Source organism: Cebidichthys violaceus, unplaced genomic scaffold (genome assembly GCF_023349555.1).
Source record: "Cebidichthys violaceus isolate CVI_PGR_0920_01 unplaced genomic scaffold, fCebVio1.0.p SCAF_4, whole genome shotgun sequence".
Classification (NCBI taxonomy): Eukaryota; Metazoa; Chordata; class Actinopteri; order Perciformes; family Stichaeidae; genus Cebidichthys; species Cebidichthys violaceus.
This window is the reverse complement of record NW_027176594.1, coordinates 2,769,224-2,787,096: the sequence shown is the minus strand read 5'-3', so window position 1 is coordinate 2,787,096 and position 17,873 is coordinate 2,769,224. Positions and strand designations below refer to the sequence as shown.

The 17,873-nt window shown below is 40.5% G+C and overlaps 3 protein-coding genes across 3 annotated transcripts; 2 read left to right on the top strand and 1 right to left on the bottom strand.

Moving 5' to 3' along the window:
* Window positions 1-693: 693 nt before the first annotated feature.
* fgg (fibrinogen gamma chain) lies at window positions 694-5,287 on the top strand. The gene is made up of 9 exons (XM_068727029.1): window positions 694-822; window positions 909-956; window positions 1,071-1,257; window positions 1,441-1,525; window positions 2,422-2,552; window positions 2,977-3,110; window positions 3,627-3,811; window positions 4,001-4,278; window positions 4,542-5,287. The coding sequence occupies exons 1-9, from the start codon at window positions 760-762 to the stop codon at window positions 4,721-4,723; spliced, it is 1,293 nt and encodes a 430-aa protein (XP_068583130.1). The 5' UTR covers window positions 694-759; the 3' UTR covers window positions 4,724-5,287.
* A 3,555-nt stretch (window positions 5,288-8,842) lies between these two features.
* Window positions 8,843-14,315, top strand: plrg1 (pleiotropic regulator 1). The gene is made up of 15 exons (XM_068727649.1): window positions 8,843-8,979; window positions 9,208-9,314; window positions 9,811-9,944; window positions 10,337-10,390; window positions 10,502-10,595; window positions 10,738-10,828; window positions 10,926-11,024; window positions 11,130-11,222; window positions 11,827-11,976; window positions 12,096-12,197; window positions 12,293-12,395; window positions 12,484-12,592; window positions 13,128-13,267; window positions 13,441-13,634; window positions 13,730-14,315. The coding sequence occupies exons 1-15, from the start codon at window positions 8,971-8,973 to the stop codon at window positions 13,787-13,789; spliced, it is 1,539 nt and encodes a 512-aa protein (XP_068583750.1). The 5' UTR covers window positions 8,843-8,970; the 3' UTR covers window positions 13,790-14,315.
* Window positions 13,955-16,211, bottom strand: LOC137885119 (uncharacterized). The gene is made up of 5 exons (XM_068727269.1): window positions 15,909-16,211; window positions 15,592-15,792; window positions 15,267-15,472; window positions 14,366-14,515; window positions 13,955-14,163 (listed from the first exon to the last, which is right to left on the bottom strand). Exons 1-5 carry the CDS (start codon window positions 16,043-16,045, stop codon window positions 13,955-13,957), a joined length of 903 nt encoding a protein of 300 aa, XP_068583370.1. The 5' UTR covers window positions 16,046-16,211.
* Window positions 16,212-17,873: the final 1,662 nt, after the last annotated feature.

Sequence of the window (17,873 nt, the reverse complement as noted above, 5' to 3'; positions counted from 1 at the left end):
TTACATGTTTTACTTACTATCTAAAATGTATGACATAGGTCAATTTACAATATCATCATACTGACTTACAAATGTGACTTTATTTTGAGTTACTTTTTCTTCTGAATTGTTCCTCTCTTTTAGTTTATTTACCTGTCAGAAATGGTCCTCTGTATGTTTCAGATGTCCTATAGTGATATTTAACTGACATCTGCTAGCCAATTCAAAATGGGTTGTACAGGCTTGTTCCACAAACAATGCGCCTATCCAGTTTTTGTTGCCACACTGAAGTTAATGTTTTACCGGGACATGTTGTTATAAGGACATTTTGTCCGTAAGGAATGGCTCATGTTGTCTGTTTTCTTTAATTTGTATCATGTGATGAATAAGTACAGTAAATGGTCGTAGTTCTTAACGGGAATTATCTCTATTTGACTGACAGTCAAAGTCCATTGGAATAAAATGCCATCAAGTATTTGATCAAAAAGGCAACGATGTACAAAGCTGAGTCGTCATACTTTTCCCCGGGTTACACACATACAGGTTATGTTAAAGCCACATGACAATGTGTCCAGCTAGCTCAACTGCAGTCCCCATCAGATCTGGGAAATGATCAACGTTTGAGTCACAGTGTTGTCCCAACGCTGCGAGTGGGATGTTTGCATATGAACCCCTCATCAAACAGTGAGCTGAGGACCTTGTTCAGATAAATATCCCACAGAGTCAAACAGCTCATCATTCTCCAAAGAAGACCAGATCACAACTGGTGGCCAAAGCAACATGGCTCCATCTCTTCTTACAACGACGGGAGGACTCCTGCTACTCTTCTCCTTGTCATCGGCAGTAAGTCACTCAATTCAGATTTTTCACTGCAGCAGTTTTCTTGAGCGCAAACATCTAGATCATTTTGTTGTTGTTTTTTTGTGTAGCAAATCAGAGGAGACAACCTTGCAACATGCACCACAAATGACGGCTTTGTAAGTAGCAACAAATAATACAAAATAATAAAGTCTTTTTTTCTGTATGGATTGTATGTATATATATATATATTGGCTAATACATGTCTTTGTACTTGCCCTATATGAATTCAGGGAAAGTACTGTCCTACAACATGTGGAGTGACTGATTACATGCTGAGGTACAGGGATGGAGTGGACAATGATTTGTACGAATTGCAAAGGCAACTTGACACAATTGCCAATTTGACCCAGGGGGCTGAAGAAACAGTTGTCTACATGAAAGATTCTGCTGTTTCAGCACAAAAGAGTACCCAGCCAGGTAACACATGTCACAGCTGTGTTTGAGTCCCCTTATTAAAAGGACTAGATCATTTTGTCTGTTATTTACCTACTTTAAACTCCTCTGTACAAACTGTTAATATATTCAAAGTATTAAAAAAACAGAGGTATGTGTTCTGAAACTGCGTTGAGATCATTATTGACACAGACTTTTTTATTTCAGACCCATACTACAAAAAATCAACAAGTATGCTGGATGATATCGTTCGATTTGAAAAGACCATCATTACGCAGGAACAGCAAATATAGTAAGTTACCATTAGCAATGCAATCAAACCATTTGACATAAACCTTTAAACCAAGTGGTGGAAAGTAACTCAGCACTTAAGTACGGTACAATTTTGAGCTACTTCAATTTCACTCCATTTCAGAGGGAAATGTTGCATCTTATAATAAAATGGACTTATTTGAAAGCTGTAGTTAAAAGTTACTTTTGAGGTGTAAAAATATAGGAAGTACAAAAACTAAAAATGCTGGGTAATATGTATGTTGAAGTTTGATGATACGATGGTGTGTGTGTGTGTGTGTGTGTGTGTGTGTGTGTGTGTGTGTGTGTGTGCCTGAGCCTTATGAAACTATAAGGCTAACTAACTAACTGTTTGCAGATTAGATATTTTATTTGATCACATTTATTTATTTTGTATTTGATCAGTGTATAAATTATGATGAATTATATATTGCACGTGAAGTGTTTCATACCCACGAAGACATCAGAAATACTATTCTGATAAATCTAATGTTAATATAGAATATCAAAAAACACTGTGCACTTTTACTTTTGATACTTTACTGATCCTCGTCCCAGCCGCCCCCACGCCTCCAGGTCAATGCACGCCGACCGTCCTCGCCCCCGCACAGTCAGGACTGAACAGAGATCACGGGGCGATTTGCCGCCCACTCATAGACGCTGGAACTCACACTCACTCCTGATGTTTAACAGAAAACACTTATCAACTGTCTTTAACGGGTTTTTTTCCAAATATGGGTCATCATGGGTTCCTTCTATTTCATTTTCATGTTTTCTTATTTTCTTCCTGAATATATTTGAGCTTCATTGTCTTGTACTTCTCAGTGTGTGAGAAACTGAGACGGGATTCACTCAGGATACAGCTCGTACTACTCATATTTTCTCCCCTCTTTCCAGTGATCTTCAGAATTTAATTTCATCCAACGAGAGGAGAATGTCAGACTTGAAACAACTCTCCATTCAGCTGCAGCAGAAATGCAGTGAGCCCTGCAAAGAATCGGTTGAGATCCAGACCCTCACAGGAACAGGTAGAAAGAAACAAGAAAAATGAAATTCATTGACCCTCAGGTCATTCCCATTTCACAAGAGGTTTCTCAATCATGCCTCATCTGGACCACATTTGTCCTTGTTCAGTGTTTAGTTAGGGACTAAAAATCAATATGGTGCATCAATGCAAAGTAAACAGATTTTTTCTACATGACATCTGTTGAGACCATATTTCAAATAAGTTAATTCTCAGTGTTGTAATTAAAATAAATTTGGACACAATTATGTAAAAAATGTATCCAAAAATACATCCAACAACCAAATAGTATGTGACGTTTTTGTATTGATTCACAAAAGTCAGCACCAGTCTGGATGTATACGGCTTTGTTGTGACATATTCAATATGATGTTGAACTAACTAACGAACCTCTTTCTTCTTCATCTTCTTCCCTTTTTGTTCTTCAGACTGCCAGGATATTGCAAACAAAGGCGCCACCATCAGTGGCCTTTATTATGTGAAGCCAATAAAAGCCACTGAGCAGTTCCTGGTCTACTGTGAGATTGACAGCTTTGGACGCGGCTTTACAGTAATACAGAGGGTATGCTTCACTTCACTTGTCTGTCTGTCTATATGTCTGTTTCCTGTCTGTTTTCACTGGCCCAACATCTAATTTTCTCTGTGGATTAATAATATTGAACTAAATTAAATTAAACATGTAAGGAAAATGGCTTTTTGCTGTCTTCACCTTGCACTGGATGGTTCCTATAGATCTTTTGTCAAAGAAATAGAACTTAATACGAAGAAAAGCAAATTGTAATTTGCCAATCCTGAAAGAAACAAACAGATAAAAGGAAGTGGCTGAAAGTTATTAGGAAGGGATGGGGGGCGATGGCGATTAGATTAAAGCAAGTGTCATTACCACTTACTTTGGATATATATATATATATATATATATATATATATAGGAAGAAATGATACAGAGGCCAGTTATGTATGAAATCGGATGTCTGACCAATTCATAATAATTTGACAGTGGAAGGTTAACAAAGCATAATAAAGGAAATTCAAAAGACTGCCCCCAACACTGACACTGATCACTTCTTCACATCCACAGAGACGAGACGGCAGCCTGGACTTCCACAAGGACTGGATCCAGTACAAGAATGGCTTTGGCTATCTCTCACCAGATGACACCACGGAGTTCTGGCTCGGTAACGAGAAGATCCATCTCCTGTCGACTGCTACTAACATGCCAACTGTGCTGAGGATAGAGCTTGTTGACTGGGAGGGCAACAAAAAGTACGTATGCACACAAACACAAACACACACACACACACACATGATAACAGATTATGTAAGAGGCGAGCAAAGGGACTCACTGAAAAAGGCAAACATGACCTGACGAGGAGGTTCCCTTTGAAGAAGAAAGACAATGACTCAACAGGTTACCAAAAACTGATCCCCCTCTCCTCTTTGTGGCCTCTCAAGATATGCCGACTACACCGCGTTCAGTGTTGGATCAGAGGTCGACATGTACCGTCTGCAATACGGCTACTACTATGACGGTGACGCTGGAGACGCTTTCAACGGCTTTGACTTTGGTGATGATCCCAGCGACAAGTTCTACACGTCTCACAATGGCATGCAGTTCAGTACCTTCGACAAGGACAATGACAAGTACGCGGGCAACTGTGCTCAGCAGGACGGATCCGGCTGGTGGATGAACAGATGTCACGCTGCGCATTTGAACGGCAAATACTACCTGGGTAAGACCACATGGCTAAAACCAGTGCCAAGTCCTTTAATTGGTGTTCATTTGAATCATCTGTTGAGCAGCATTATAATAATAATAAGAAGAAGAAGAACGGCGATTATTATTGTTCATTGTTTCATTTTATTATTGATATAATAATCACAATCATTGTATTAACAACTGGCCCCCCACACACATAAGATAAAACTCTCATCCACACACATAAATAGGTAAAAATCATTTCCACTCTAAACTGTCTGTGTTCTCTCCGTCTAGGTGGCAGGTACACAGAAAAGGATGCAGGTGAATTTGGCTACGACAATGGCATTATTTGGGTTACATGGCACAACCGCTGGTACTCCCTGAAGGAGACCACCATGAAGATCATTCCCCTCAGCCGCATCACGGCGGGCGGTGGACAGCAGGCTGGGGTGAAACAGTTTGCCGGACTTTCCTAAAAAGTAGACTTACAAGCTTTTAATCTTTTTAGGGTGCAGTTAAGGTGTTCAGCACAACAGCACCGAAACCGCCTTAAAGGGAGAGTTCATCACAAAATCTCAAAATGTAATGTTTTTCCTCTTACATGTAGTGCTATTTCTCAATCTAGATTGAAAATATGTATTTATGATTTTGGGGTAAACTCTCCCTTTAATTGAAATGTCACGTCTCCATGGAAACTTTCTGACTTCATGATGTGTACTGCTTGTGCATGTTTTACTGATCTGAAGTAGTTGGACTCTGTTTGTCCTCAGTGTTGTTTTTACCACTAAATAATGCCTTTTCTTAAAATGGTCATTACAGCATGACCCTAGTTTGGACTCAGATGACACAACCAGTAGAGTTCATATGACAAGCAGCTGCTCATAAAAAGAAATAATCGAGAATGCTACAAGATATGTGTCTGAATTGACTATGCAAAAACTCTGCCATCGTGCACCAGAGTGACCGGAAATATATACACCTGTATGTACGTATGTACAATACAACAATCTTGGAATAAATACCATCTTACATGTAAATAATGTGTCCGCTTCATTTGCTGCACAACAAATTCAACACCACTGTGGTACAGTGTCAATATGAACTATTAAACTAACTGTAACTATTTAAATGATTAAAGTTTCACAAATGAAGTATTTACATTATGAGAACATTTTGAATTAGAGGGGTTTTTGGCTTTCTGATTTTATTATTATATTGTTATAGATAACACACACACACACACACACACACGAGAAAACATCAGCGTATTTGCTTTACATCAAAATGTATTGCTTTCTGCATTATTGATCTGGCTGGAGGACCTATTAAGCAAATTAAATGCCAGGTTTAAAGAAAGCATGACTAAAAGCAATTTGCTTTATAAGCAACAAAACACAATCAATGGCCTATTCACTCCATAAAATGAATTATTGAAAATTATTGACCTAGGGAGTGATCCTCAAAGTGCTTTTAACGGGCACTTGAAACAATTCCAGTATAAGTTTAGGAAGTATGTAATTTAATTATCTAAACTGAAGTGCTCCTCTCCTTGAAAGAACGTTTTTGTTTTGTTTTTATTTATTGCAAGACAAGAGACAATACATAAACATTACAACAAGAGGACGACAAGAACAGTGAGATACAAGCCAGCAAACATCATATAGTCAGTGTATGGAAGAATTGTGTGTGTGTGTGTGTGTGTGTGTGTGTGTGTGTGTGTGTGTGTGTGTGTGTGTGTGTGTGTGTGTGTGTGTGTATGTGTGTGTGTGTGCGCCTGAGCCTTATGAAATGAAAGAAAAAAAAAGAAAAAATTACATAAATGAGGGCAAATTACATAAATTACAAAGTATAACGTCCAAAAAAGTAAATAAATAAAACAAAGTCAGGGGCAGGATCACCCCGCCCACTGGCAGCAAACCACGACCAGGGCACCGTCAGGGAGCTCCAAAATGGGACAGTAGGATCAGTCAGGCCGGGTCAACCGACTTAACTTAACTTTATTTATTCATTCTCTATTTTTTTTAAAGACTGATCAGTCCAGCTACACTATATACATACATACATACATATATATACACACATATATACAGTATATATATATAGTATATATATATATATATATATATATATATATGTGTGTGTGTGGGGAGAGAGAGAGAGAGAGAGAGCGAGAGAGAGAGAGAATTATTTTTTTCTCTCTTTCTTTTTCCTTCCTTTTTCCTTTTCTCCCCTTTCTCTTAATTAGGAAAACAAATTGAAAAACTAGAAAACAAATAAAGAAATAAAGAATGGTTGAGAGGTTGTGTATATTCCTTATTATATATATTCCTTATTATTATAATTTTTTTCTTTTCTTTTTTTTCTTTCCTTCCTTTATAATAATAATAACAGTAATTATAATAATAGTGATAATAATTATAATATGTAATAACAGCAACATCACCACAATATAACATTGTCAGAGATAAAAAAAAAAAAAACAGAACAGAAAAAAAATAAAATTAATAAATATGAAGATAACAGCTCCACCTGTACAATGACTACTATTACTTATAATAGGCTATAACATAGATGAATAATATATAGCAAAAAATAATAATAAATAAATAATAATAATAATAATGTATTTAAAATATTATTGTATATGTATACAAATATTGACCTAGGGAGTGATTCTCAACGTGCTTTTAACAGGCACTTAAAACAATTCCAGTATAAGTTTAGGAAGTATGTAATTTAATTATCTAAACTGAAGTGCTCCTCTCCTTGAAAGAACGTTTAAACGTAGGGTAATGTGCTGCTCTGCCTTAATCCTCTGACATATATCTTTTCAAGCATTGACCTTTATTTATTTGGACAACAAATTAGTGAGGGTTGTTTTTTATATTCCTCACTAATACCCTAAGTTTACCCTGCTTCGACAGGTTATTCACAATAGATAAACTTTTCCGTGGCCAACCCTCGAAGATTAACTGCAGGTAGTCAATATAACTTTCAGTATCACTCAGGAGGACACCAAAGACACCCGGTATTGTGGCAGAGTTCTCATCAGGACATGCCATGTTTATTTTGATCCACATTTGGACAGTTTATCTACTTTGCTGATACTGGTAGTACTTGTCCTCATGCATCACCACCACACTCACCTCAATGACATGTGGAGTCCAAATTCCATCTTTGTAGTAGACGGTTGTGTCAAATAACAAATACCTTTGTATGGCCTAATATAGGGGAGTGTAATTGTGCAAAAAGGCTGATTTGGGCCCCCCCTCACTCTCCAAAGTCCCTAAAGTCAAAATTTTAGTCCTAAACCAGATTGTTTGATTGTCCTTCAATGCAATGGCATGGCCACCCTCACACTTTCCACCAACTACGTTAAGTTTTTGGATGTTGAAGGATTGAATAAACATTAATCAATGTACTTTGTTAGGCAAACATGGCTTACAGGAGGCAGGTAAACCAAACTTTGGCCTGTTGTGCTCACTGCAAGTTACACATCAAAACGTACACACAATGATTATTAGTGTAAACAACTGTGAGTTGCCTAGTTTTGGAGATATCGGCCATAGAGATTCCTGCCTTTTCTCGAATTTGATAGGACTACATGGCTTTCGGCTTGAGGTGCTCAAAGTGCCAAAAAATACATTTGAAAAACTTAACAGCAATGTCTCTTTCCAGAAATCGTGATCTGGTTACTTAAGATAATCCAAAGACATTGTTGTGAGCAGTTTAATGTGTGAAGTTCCATGAAACTGCTCACAACAAGGTCTGTAGATTGAAAAGTAGCACCACCTGTGAGAGGAAAAATAAGTATTTATGATTTTGGGGCAATCTCTCCCTTTAATTGTAATGTCACGTCTGCATGGAAACTTTCTGACTTCATGATGTGTACTGCTTGTGCATGTTTTACTGATCTGACGGAGCTGGACTCTGTTTGTCCTCAGTGTTGTTTTTACCACTAAATAATGTCTTTTCTTTAAATGCTCATTACAGCATGACCCTAGTTATGACTCAGTTGACACAACCAGTAGAGTTCATATGACAAGCAGCTGCTCTGTGAAACAATGGGGATGTGAGACAGAAGCGGCTCGTAAAAATAAATAATCGAGAATGCTACAAGATATGTGTCTGAATTGACTCTGCAAAAACTTTAAAAAAATAATTTTAGCCCTAAACCAGATTGTTTGGTTATAGTCCTACAATTCAACGGCGTGGACACCCACACACCCACACACTTTGCACCAACTGTGTTAAGTTTTTGGACGTTGAAGGATTGGATAACCATTAATCAATGTACTCTGTTAGGCAAACATGGCTTACAGGAGGCAGGTAAACCAAACTTTGGCCTGTTGTGCTCAGTGCAAGTTACATCCATTGTATCAAAACGTACACACAATGATAATTAGTGGAAAAAAACTAAATGTGATTTATTTAATCATGTCATAACATTATCTTGTGTAAGCGCGGTAGTTTTTTTGTTTCATTTGTTTTCGTTGTTTTGCAAAATTGCATTGGCTTACACCTCCTAGCCGACAGGTGGCGCCAACAAACTTCTAGCTGCGGTTGGTACTGTTTACTTCCGGGGTTTACGGTCACCGGCTTATGGTGATGGCCATGTTTTCAGGATTGTGATACATTTTTGAGAGCGACCAAACAATAATCCAATCAAAAAGAAAAGTAGTTTCTTCAGCTGTGGTGTTTAGTCCGCGTTGATATCACCGCGATGGCCGAGGTAAGCCGACGTTGGAAGTCTTATGCCGGCTTTTTATTTTGCTCCCGCTCAGGCCTCTCCAGAACGTATACCGTGTCGGGCCCGGCTAATTGCTGGATGGCGTTACGTCCACGATACGATTTATTGCCCGTATAACTTATATTTAAGGACTAGAGCCATTTATAAATGTGTGCCGGTTTTGTGTAAGTTAAATATGATGTTGTAAAATATTACTTTTTCATTGTACAGGATGTCCAGAAGCACTCAGTCCACACTCTGGTCTTCAGATCTCTCAAAAGGACGCACGATATGTTTGTGTCCGACCATGCGAAATCCATCGCACAGGATGAAGAAAGGTAATTTCGGCTAAATTAACACCTGTTGCAGAGCTGTTTGAACTCCATTTGTATACATCTTAAACTGCATACAAAATGTACCTTTTAATAATCGTTATACTTGACGAAATAGTTATCATAGTAGCTGTTTGATAGCTATTTTAAAGGTGTGTAACAAGGGAGAATGGACAGAAGTAAGATGTCCCTTCTCAGCTTCCTACAAGCCTCAATGTTTGTTTACTTGTAATTCAAGAACAAATAATGTGCGTTTATAAGTGTGTTAATAACTTCAAGAGATAAGAGGCACTTAAACTCAGGGCCGGGCAATATCCTTCAAGATCATTGTTACGGACATTTGTCCAATATTACCTGTAAAATATATTTTATCGATATTGCCCACTTCTAATAAACTTATCAAAGCAATCAACTGTGTATTGTTGTGTGTTACGTCGAACATAAATGATGCTGAGTAGAGTGAGAAAATGATGCACAATTTTTGTATATCTTGTATTTGCAGCCACAAGATGAAGATGGGTGTGAAACTGAAAGCGGATTACAATGCAGTCCTACACATGCCTGTCCTGAAAGAAGGGGACAGAGTGTCGCAGCTTCCTGGCAGTATGCTCGGCCACCAGAGCTACACTCAGCCAGGTGAGTTCAGTCTGATAACAGTCATCAACTGTTAGACTGTCAATGGAGACATACAGCCATGCAGACCTGACAGTTTTATTTATTTGGACCGATTTTAAGAAAACGTCCCTGTTGTTGATGCTCAAAAGCTCATTTAAGGGGTGACCATTTAGGGGTGGCTAAGTGGAGAGCAGGGCCACCTTTCAATCAGAGGGTCGGCGGTTCGATTCCCGGCTCCTGCTCTACTAGTCTCATGTCAATGTGTCCTTGAGCAAGACACTTAACCCCAAAAATTGCTCCCGTAGCTGTGTCTACGGTGTGTAGATAGATACTGAATTGTAAGTCGCTTTGGATAAAAGCGTCTGCTAGATGACAGTAATGTAATTGCAGTCGTCGTCCCCCTTGTGTTTCAGGGGATGACCCAGAATACCTGATCACCGGGACACATGCTTATCCCTCTGGACCTGGTAAGTACTGTGCTATTAATTTAACCAAGCTGCATGCGTGTAATTGTGCTGAGCATCACCGCATCAGCATTATTCAAGTGTTTTTTTACAGCATCACTTTTCTGTCAATAGGAGTGGCCTTGACTGCTGACACTAAGATGCACAGGAATCCAAGTGAGGGAGGAGTCCACTCCATGGCGCTGGCTTTGCCACCATCACAGGCCAGGTAAACCTTTTTTTGTTCTTTTTTTTTTCTTCCACATTGTTTAACTTACCAGTCCTAATTTTGCATAAACACTCAAGTTTTAAGTTTTTAAGTCCAAGTTATTCATATTTCTAACCAATATCCACGCGTTGTTGGATTTTAGGCAGGACGTAAGCCGCACTGCAGCCAGTGTTGGCGACATCCATCGGCATGCAGGAGGAGCAGAGAGGTCTCACCCCCAGTCGACTGCTGTGGTAGGTTGTCGTGTATTCACGCTTGATGAGATATCTCTGCTGTGGAATCCCTGAGAGAAGTGCAACGCGGACACCGAATTATTTTGATTTCCTTTAGTCGCTGTTGGAGGGAGGCGGCACCAGGAATTCTACGCTCGCAAGGAAAGCACCAACCATGCCTAAACCCCAGTGGCATCCGCCGTGGAAGCTGTTTCGGGTAACCACAAATACTTTGAACTTGACACACCGATGACAAAGCGAGGCCTGCATCTGGGATGTGTCCCCTGCGTTATGTTAAACAGTCGTGTGTTTTATCTTGCAGGTCATCAGCGGCCATCTTGGCTGGGTGAGATCCATCGCGGTGGAGCCTGGAAATGAGTGGTTTGTCACGGGGTCTGCTGATAGAACCATAAAGGTGAGTAAAGCTGAAAATCACCATCATTCTCCCTCATTTTTTAATTACATTCATTATTTTGTGAATAAGATGTCACATGTAATCCAGAACCTTTTGTTTGTCTTGGTGTATAGAAACAATAAAGCTTCTTGGGAACAGTAGTTTGACAAAGTAATCGTGACTCAAAGTCTTCTTTCTAACTCCAGAGCTTTTAACTACGCCTCATGGTCTTCATCAGCAAACTAAAGGTGGCTCAGTTGTCACGAAGTCATCAGAACTGAGACTTTAAACACTGATAAAGACTCGGATATGGTTAAATGAAAATCAACGAAAAACAAATATGTCTGAGCACCTTCTAAAAAAGTATATTTTCCCATCACCTACCCTGGTAGATTATATAATAATTCTATATTTAATCTTTCAAATCGCCCTGTGTGATTGATCAGGAATGTTTGAGTGTACAATAACAGCTGCATATCGCACGTTTTCTGTCGGTGTCTACAACTGCAGCTTTTATTGTAACGTCCCTCCTGCCACCTCAAGATGGCCCCCATCGAGACACTACTTCTGGAAATGTTTGATAATGCTCCAACTACAACATGAATATGCCGTTTTGTCGTGATAGATCTGGGACCTGGCCAGTGGGAAACTGAAACTCTCCCTGACCGGACACATCAGTACAGTGCGTGGTGTGGCGGTCAGCAACCGGAGCCCTTACCTGTTCTCCTGTGGAGAAGACAAGCAAGTCAAGTGTTGGGATCTGGAGTATAACAAGGTGCGACGTAATGGGAAGGAGGTTCATGTGATGGAGTCAGTTAGGTCTCAAAAGACCATTAAAACAGATGATTTCTACGGTGGTTGGTATTGTCCTGACGATGTCCATTTGTGCATTAGGTCATCCGGCACTACCACGGACACCTTAGTGCTGTGTATGATATAGACCTGCATCCAACTATTGACGTGCTGGTGACGTGCAGCAGAGATGCCACCGCGAGGGTAAGCTCACACGCTACATGTTCGCTCATAAGTAGTTCGGCGTCTGCCGGATTAATTCATTCAACTGATTTTGGACTTCCTCTCTGTCCCTGCAGGTGTGGGACATCAGGACGAAGGCTAACGTGCACACGCTAACCGGCCACACCAACACCGTGGCCACAGTGAGATGTCAGGCTGCGGAGCCGCAGATCATCACTGGTAAATTGAACGCCTAACAGAATTATTCTGTGTTAAAGTGAAAGTTGTTTTTTAGCTGCTAATCCGACAACTGATGACCGTCTTGCAGGCAGCCACGATTCAACCATCCGACTGTGGGATTTGATCGCCGGGAAAACCCGAGCAACTCTGACGAACCACAAGAAGTCCGTCCGAACTCTGGCGCTGCACCCCCGACAGTAAGTTACACAACCCGGACATCTGGTGTTTGATTAGTTAGCAGGGCTGTAGTCCGAGACCAGCTCCATTCGAGACCAGGTCAAGACCAGGTCCAGAGTAAATCAAGACCATCATAGGCAGAAGTGTTTCCATTGCTAATCCTCTGCTCTCCTGCGCATACAGCTCAGATAAAAGAGCATTTCGGTTAATGCAGGCAAAATGCTTAAATGGCAAATGTAGCAAGTTAAAAGTAGATTACAGGCCTATAAGACTTAGTCAGTTGCGTTCTTCCCATCCATGGTTTCCTTATTGAACAGAATAATACAACTGTGCAGCTTCTGAATTCAAGCTTCTCTTTCACCAAACTAAAACTAGCTTATTTCTTATTTTACAGACTTGGAGCCTAATCAGAAAATAAATCAATAAGAAAATGATAGTTGGTCAAAGAGTTATTAAGAACATCAAGATGTTTGATCGTGGAGTTTATGAAATAAAACAAATGAGGGGTTTCTAAAGTGCTGAACATGTTGTCATCCTCTTCCCTGTGTCTCACAGATACACCTTTGCCTCTGGCTCAGCGGACAACATCAAGCAGTGGATGTTCCCAGATGGCAACTTCATCCAGAACCTGTCGGGCCACAACGCCATCATCAACACTCTGGCTGTTAATTCTGATGGCGTGTTGGTGTCTGGAGGTATTCATAACGAGCTACACCGTCACTTGTTTTTCTCTTAAAAGAACTTTTAATGCGGAATAATAAGATTTCTTTTTTTATTTGGGTTAGTGTCACAGGTACAGATGCAGGTGATTACAGTACAGGATTAGAAGCGCATTAAGATGATCCACGTTTCTGTTCTCTCTCTGTAGCCGACAATGGAACCATCCACATGTGGGATTGGAGAACAGGCTACAACTTCCAGCGGATTCATGCGGCTGTGCAGCCTGGCTCTCTGGACAGCGAGTCGGGCATCTTCGCTTGCATGTTCGACAACTCGGAGAGCAGACTGATCACCGCCGAGGCCGACAAGACCATCAAAGTATACAAAGAGGACGACACCGCTGTAAGTTGTACCGTCATATTTAAAGTTTTGATGACATTGTTCGCTCCCAGGCAGCAGATGGATCATTTAAAAACTCTTGTTTTCCTTTTTTACAGACGGAAGAAAGTCATCCGGTCAACTGGAAACCAGAAATCCTCAAGAGAAAACGATTTTAATCGTCCTCTATTTTCTCCTCTCCTCACAGTAACATTGTTAAAATTGTATTTCTACCAAACCTCTTGTTGTAGATACGCCCATCAAGTTCTGCTTGCTACTGCTTTTTCATACCAACGAATGCGTCTTTGACTGAAGCGACCACATTGTCCCGTTTTTTTAATTTTTTATTCCAAAAACCATTTGCAGTCTTCATTGTACGATGTTAGTCCAATAAAGTCGCCATTTTGAACTGCGAGGAACCTCCCAGAGTGTTTGTTCTTGATGATGACGGCTCTCTGGTGGCTCTGGTCCGTCTCATCCGCCAACATCAGCCACTCTTCGGCGGCAGACGGACTGAGCTCCGAGTGGACCTGATTCCTGCTGGGGTCAAACCCTGCAGAAGGACATGTGGTGTGTTTTTGAAATTGTCGCGGAAAAAATGTGCAGGTTTTACAGACACTGAAACAAACGGTGCCCTTTTTTTGCCTGGTTTGCAATGTGATTTTTATTTTCGCTCGTTTAATAAAAACTACATTTTTTCACATACTTTGCTGTTTTGTGTATTTTGTTCAGTAAAGACGTGTTTGCGTAGTTACCCAGGTATCTGTTGGTGACAACGTTCCTGTAGTACTTGCAGCCGTTGGCCTTGATCTCCACCCAGTAACAATAATCTCCAGGTGCCTCAATGAGCCCCACTGTGTTTCTGGTGTCACCAGTTGGGTGGATTACCTGCTCATCGTGCTCACCTGTGAAATGCAAAGCACAAGAGAAGGCTTAAGTTTCAAAGTGTGAGGCTTAATGCTATGAAGATTAAAAAGGTTCAACCCAAAGTACAAGAAATAATAGTTCAATTAATAAACTGCTTCACAAGACTAGGATCATTTGTTTATGTGTAAATCATCAGGCTTGACTTAAAACGTTGCTGTTCTAACTTTGTAAAACTAAATGTGTAACTAATATACACCTAGATATGAATGTACTGAATTGTAATTTATTGAGATATCTGATATCTCATCCAGCTGTTTGAGTCAGCATCACACCGATATCTGTATCGATGCACCTTTAGATATTTCAGCATCATATTCACGATGTCCACCCTTAACCCTGCATATTTCACCCACATCAGTGTGAACCGTTATTGAAGCTACTTTCTACCAAACAGAGTCAAGGTGAAAACTTTTAAGTGCGTCAAAACACCTCGGAGCTGGCAGTTGGTCCATACTGAACTGTTTAGTTTAGTTTATCCGTGTGTTTTTTCAGGTTGTCCATCCGTCTGTCTCATTGTCATAAATGCAATATGTCAGGAATACTTTGAGGGAATTTCTTTATATTGAACTAAGTAGAATCTGGTGGGCAAAGGTCAATGTAATCTCACAAAGAACGCTTTTTGGCCATAATTCAAGAATCAATATGCTAATTCATGACAATTCCACTCACATGCCTACCGAGGCGGTTATCCTAGTTTGTTTAGCGTTTCCTATCATACTTAGTGTTTACCTGACTCGTGGATGTAGAGCTTTGACAGAGCATGGCGGAACCCTCGGCCCGGTTTCTTCTTCAGGCGAGGTTTTGATGCTTCTGGTTGATCCACCACCTCTCTTGGAGGTTCTTCAACTGCCAGGAGGTGACCGGCGTTAAACATGATCTCCTCCTCCAGAGACCTGAGACACATCTCAAAGTGCTCCTCGTCCCTCTCTGCATTTCTAAAAGGACACCGTTGATATTAAGACGCGATCAGTTTTCATCCATCTTTTCGTGAGAGGATGAAGAGTGTCACCTGTCCCTTTTTTTTTTTTTTTTTTTTTTAAAAAGGCCTCCTCACCTGAAGTCCACCCACAGCAGGCCTGCAGTGATCAGCCCCAGCCACTCGCTGGCCTCCCAGTTGTTGGTCAGCATGACCGGCACGATGATGACCTCCCTGGTGTCAGCGTAGTTGAGCTCTTTCTTACAGCTGCGGGACGCCTGGTACCCCGGAGTCATGAACGGACAAATCACCACAGCCTCCTCCACACCTGCAGCCATCCTGAAAACACACACACACACACACACACACACACACACACACACACAAGTGTTTTGATTCATCCAACTCACGCATTTAACGTATCCCATCAGTGGTTATGACTCCTATGTACTCACGAGTCGTTTATGTTCCCCGTCACCCCTCCTTCGATATCCATCCACACTGGCAGACCGTCGTCTTTGAGGCGGGCGTATATGTTTCTTACCAGAGCCTGGTCATCCCACTGGTAGGAGAGCATGATGTGAGATGGCATTTTCCCTCGTTTTCGCTGAAGTCTGCGAGGAAGCACTCCTGTATGACGCTTCTGTGGTGGAGTTTTCTGGAGTTGCTGGACGAACTGAGACAAAGGGAGACTCAGTAGCTATGCTGCTTGTTTACTCAGGTATACAGCTCAGGTTACCTTTGTTGCTCGGTTACAGTGCTGGCAAACACCGATGAGAGGCTGCATGATGGCTACTAAGCCCCGCAGGACCAGTGGGGGCCGAGCAACGACGAACAAGGTGCTGATAGAGCTACATGACCAAATAATGAATGTGAAATGGAAGGATATCTACAATTTGGTTATGGTTTTAAATCCATGTTATTCTTTCAGTGTATTTTCTTCAGTTTATTTTATAATAATTGAGAAAACTTTTTGACTTTACCTGAACCTTTTCCATGTTCTGTGTTTTTTTTTTAAACTTGATATAATTAAAGAAATAATTTTATTTGTAATTCAGTTGATTTATTAAAATATATATTACATTTTTTTCATTTATAATGATTTGAAAACAAAAATACTAGATGTGTATTTAAAAGTAAAAAGCAATCACAATGTGATTTTCATGTTGAACTGCTTTGTCTACATCTTTATACATGTATTGAGTTCATATTTTTAGATTATATTTGTATTATGCTTCATGTTTTATTATGCGGATGTTGGTTAGATTCAATATTCTGCCACAATTTGAATGGCTATAGCCTTAAAAAAGGGTCAGTGACATCATGAGTGTGTGAAATAATGAAGATTTCAACACTTGTAAAAGTCATATGTGTTCACTTATATGACTGTGAGATAAAGGACAGAGTCAAAGTGGAAAACTGTGTGCGAACCTTCCCTCTGTAACTTCATCAAACAAATGCAAAAACTCATAACCTAAATATTTGTGTGCATGTAAAACTTCAGTGTCACATACAGACGTTTCCCAGATTGTTTTTGTGCACATTATTTAATTCCTAAGGATACAAATTCTTTCTACATTCTTTTCACAGGTTTACAAAGACAAAAACAGATTTAAAAATAATTTCCAAGCATCAGTTCAGATTAGAATTAGTCAATGTGATCCATAGACAGATGTGCAAAAGGCCCCACCACCTCTCCAACATCTTGATAGTCATTTCAGATCTCTGAGTAGTTGTGTGTCTCTTTGTGGTTGTTTTGTTTCTCTTCGTAGTTGCCCATAACTGCCCAGGTGAACTATATTGAATAAAAAATAGTGCTTGTTGGTCTGTTTGGGGTTGCGTTGCATCAACAACTTCCACAGCGCAGTGCCTGCAGTTGTCATTTCTTACCAGAAGAGGGTGCCACCCCAATACTAAATGGACGTTTGCCAAAACTGAACCTCATTAAACGGTTTATTTATCTGATTTATTCAAAGCACACAATCAGGCGGGCTGAATCACAGATTTCATTTGCTCAACTTTCTTTCAGCAGCTCACTGTGCACGAGTTTCATTTTGAGTTCCTCTAATTAATAACCGGCACACCTGACGAACTTCAACAGGTCAAACTCACGATACTATGGCACGTTTCAGCGCGCGGCACTGGAGGTAATCTCTCGGCCTCATTAAATCTTAAGCAATCAGGGCCACAGATGGAGCCGATCAGCGTGGGACGTGCCGCCTGCCAGGAGGTGTGTTCAGTGCGCACAGTCGGTGCTCTGTGGCCACTCGGTGCCACGATGTGTGAAGAAGCAGCCCTGGGGAATATGCGCTGCTAGATGCGTGGATATCTAGCCTCCAAAAATCACGCAATTAAGCTGCTGAAATATAGTGATGGAGAATGACTGCTGGCTGTTTCCCCGCGCGCAAAAGTGCAAGGTG

Excerpts from the sequence above, each read along its gene's own strand:
- fgg (XM_068727029.1), top strand. The coding sequence starts at position 760 with ATGGCTCCATCTCTTCTTACAACGACGGGAGGACTCCTGCTACTCTTC. Across the intron at positions 2,553-2,976 it reads CCAGACCCTCACAGGAACAG|ACTGCCAGGATATTGCAAAC; the intron begins GTAGAAAGAAAC and ends TTTGTTCTTCAG. Across the intron at positions 4,279-4,541 it reads GAACGGCAAATACTACCTGG|GTGGCAGGTACACAGAAAAG; the intron begins GTAAGACCACAT and ends CTCTCCGTCTAG.
- plrg1 (XM_068727649.1), top strand. Across the intron at positions 9,315-9,810 it reads ATCGCACAGGATGAAGAAAG|CCACAAGATGAAGATGGGTG; the intron begins GTAATTTCGGCT and ends TTGTATTTGCAG. Across the intron at positions 12,198-12,292 it reads GCAGAGATGCCACCGCGAGG|GTGTGGGACATCAGGACGAA; the intron begins GTAAGCTCACAC and ends CTGTCCCTGCAG.
- LOC137885119 (XM_068727269.1), bottom strand. The coding sequence starts at position 16,045 with ATGCCATCTCACATCATGCTCTCCTACCAGTGGGATGACCAGGCTCTG. Across the intron at positions 15,793-15,908 it reads ACGGGGAACATAAACGACTC|GATGGCTGCAGGTGTGGAGG; the intron begins GTGAGTACATAG and ends GTGTGTTTTCAG. Across the intron at positions 14,164-14,365 it reads TGTCACCAACAGATACCTGG|GGTTTGACCCCAGCAGGAAT; the intron begins GTAACTACGCAA and ends GTCCTTCTGCAG.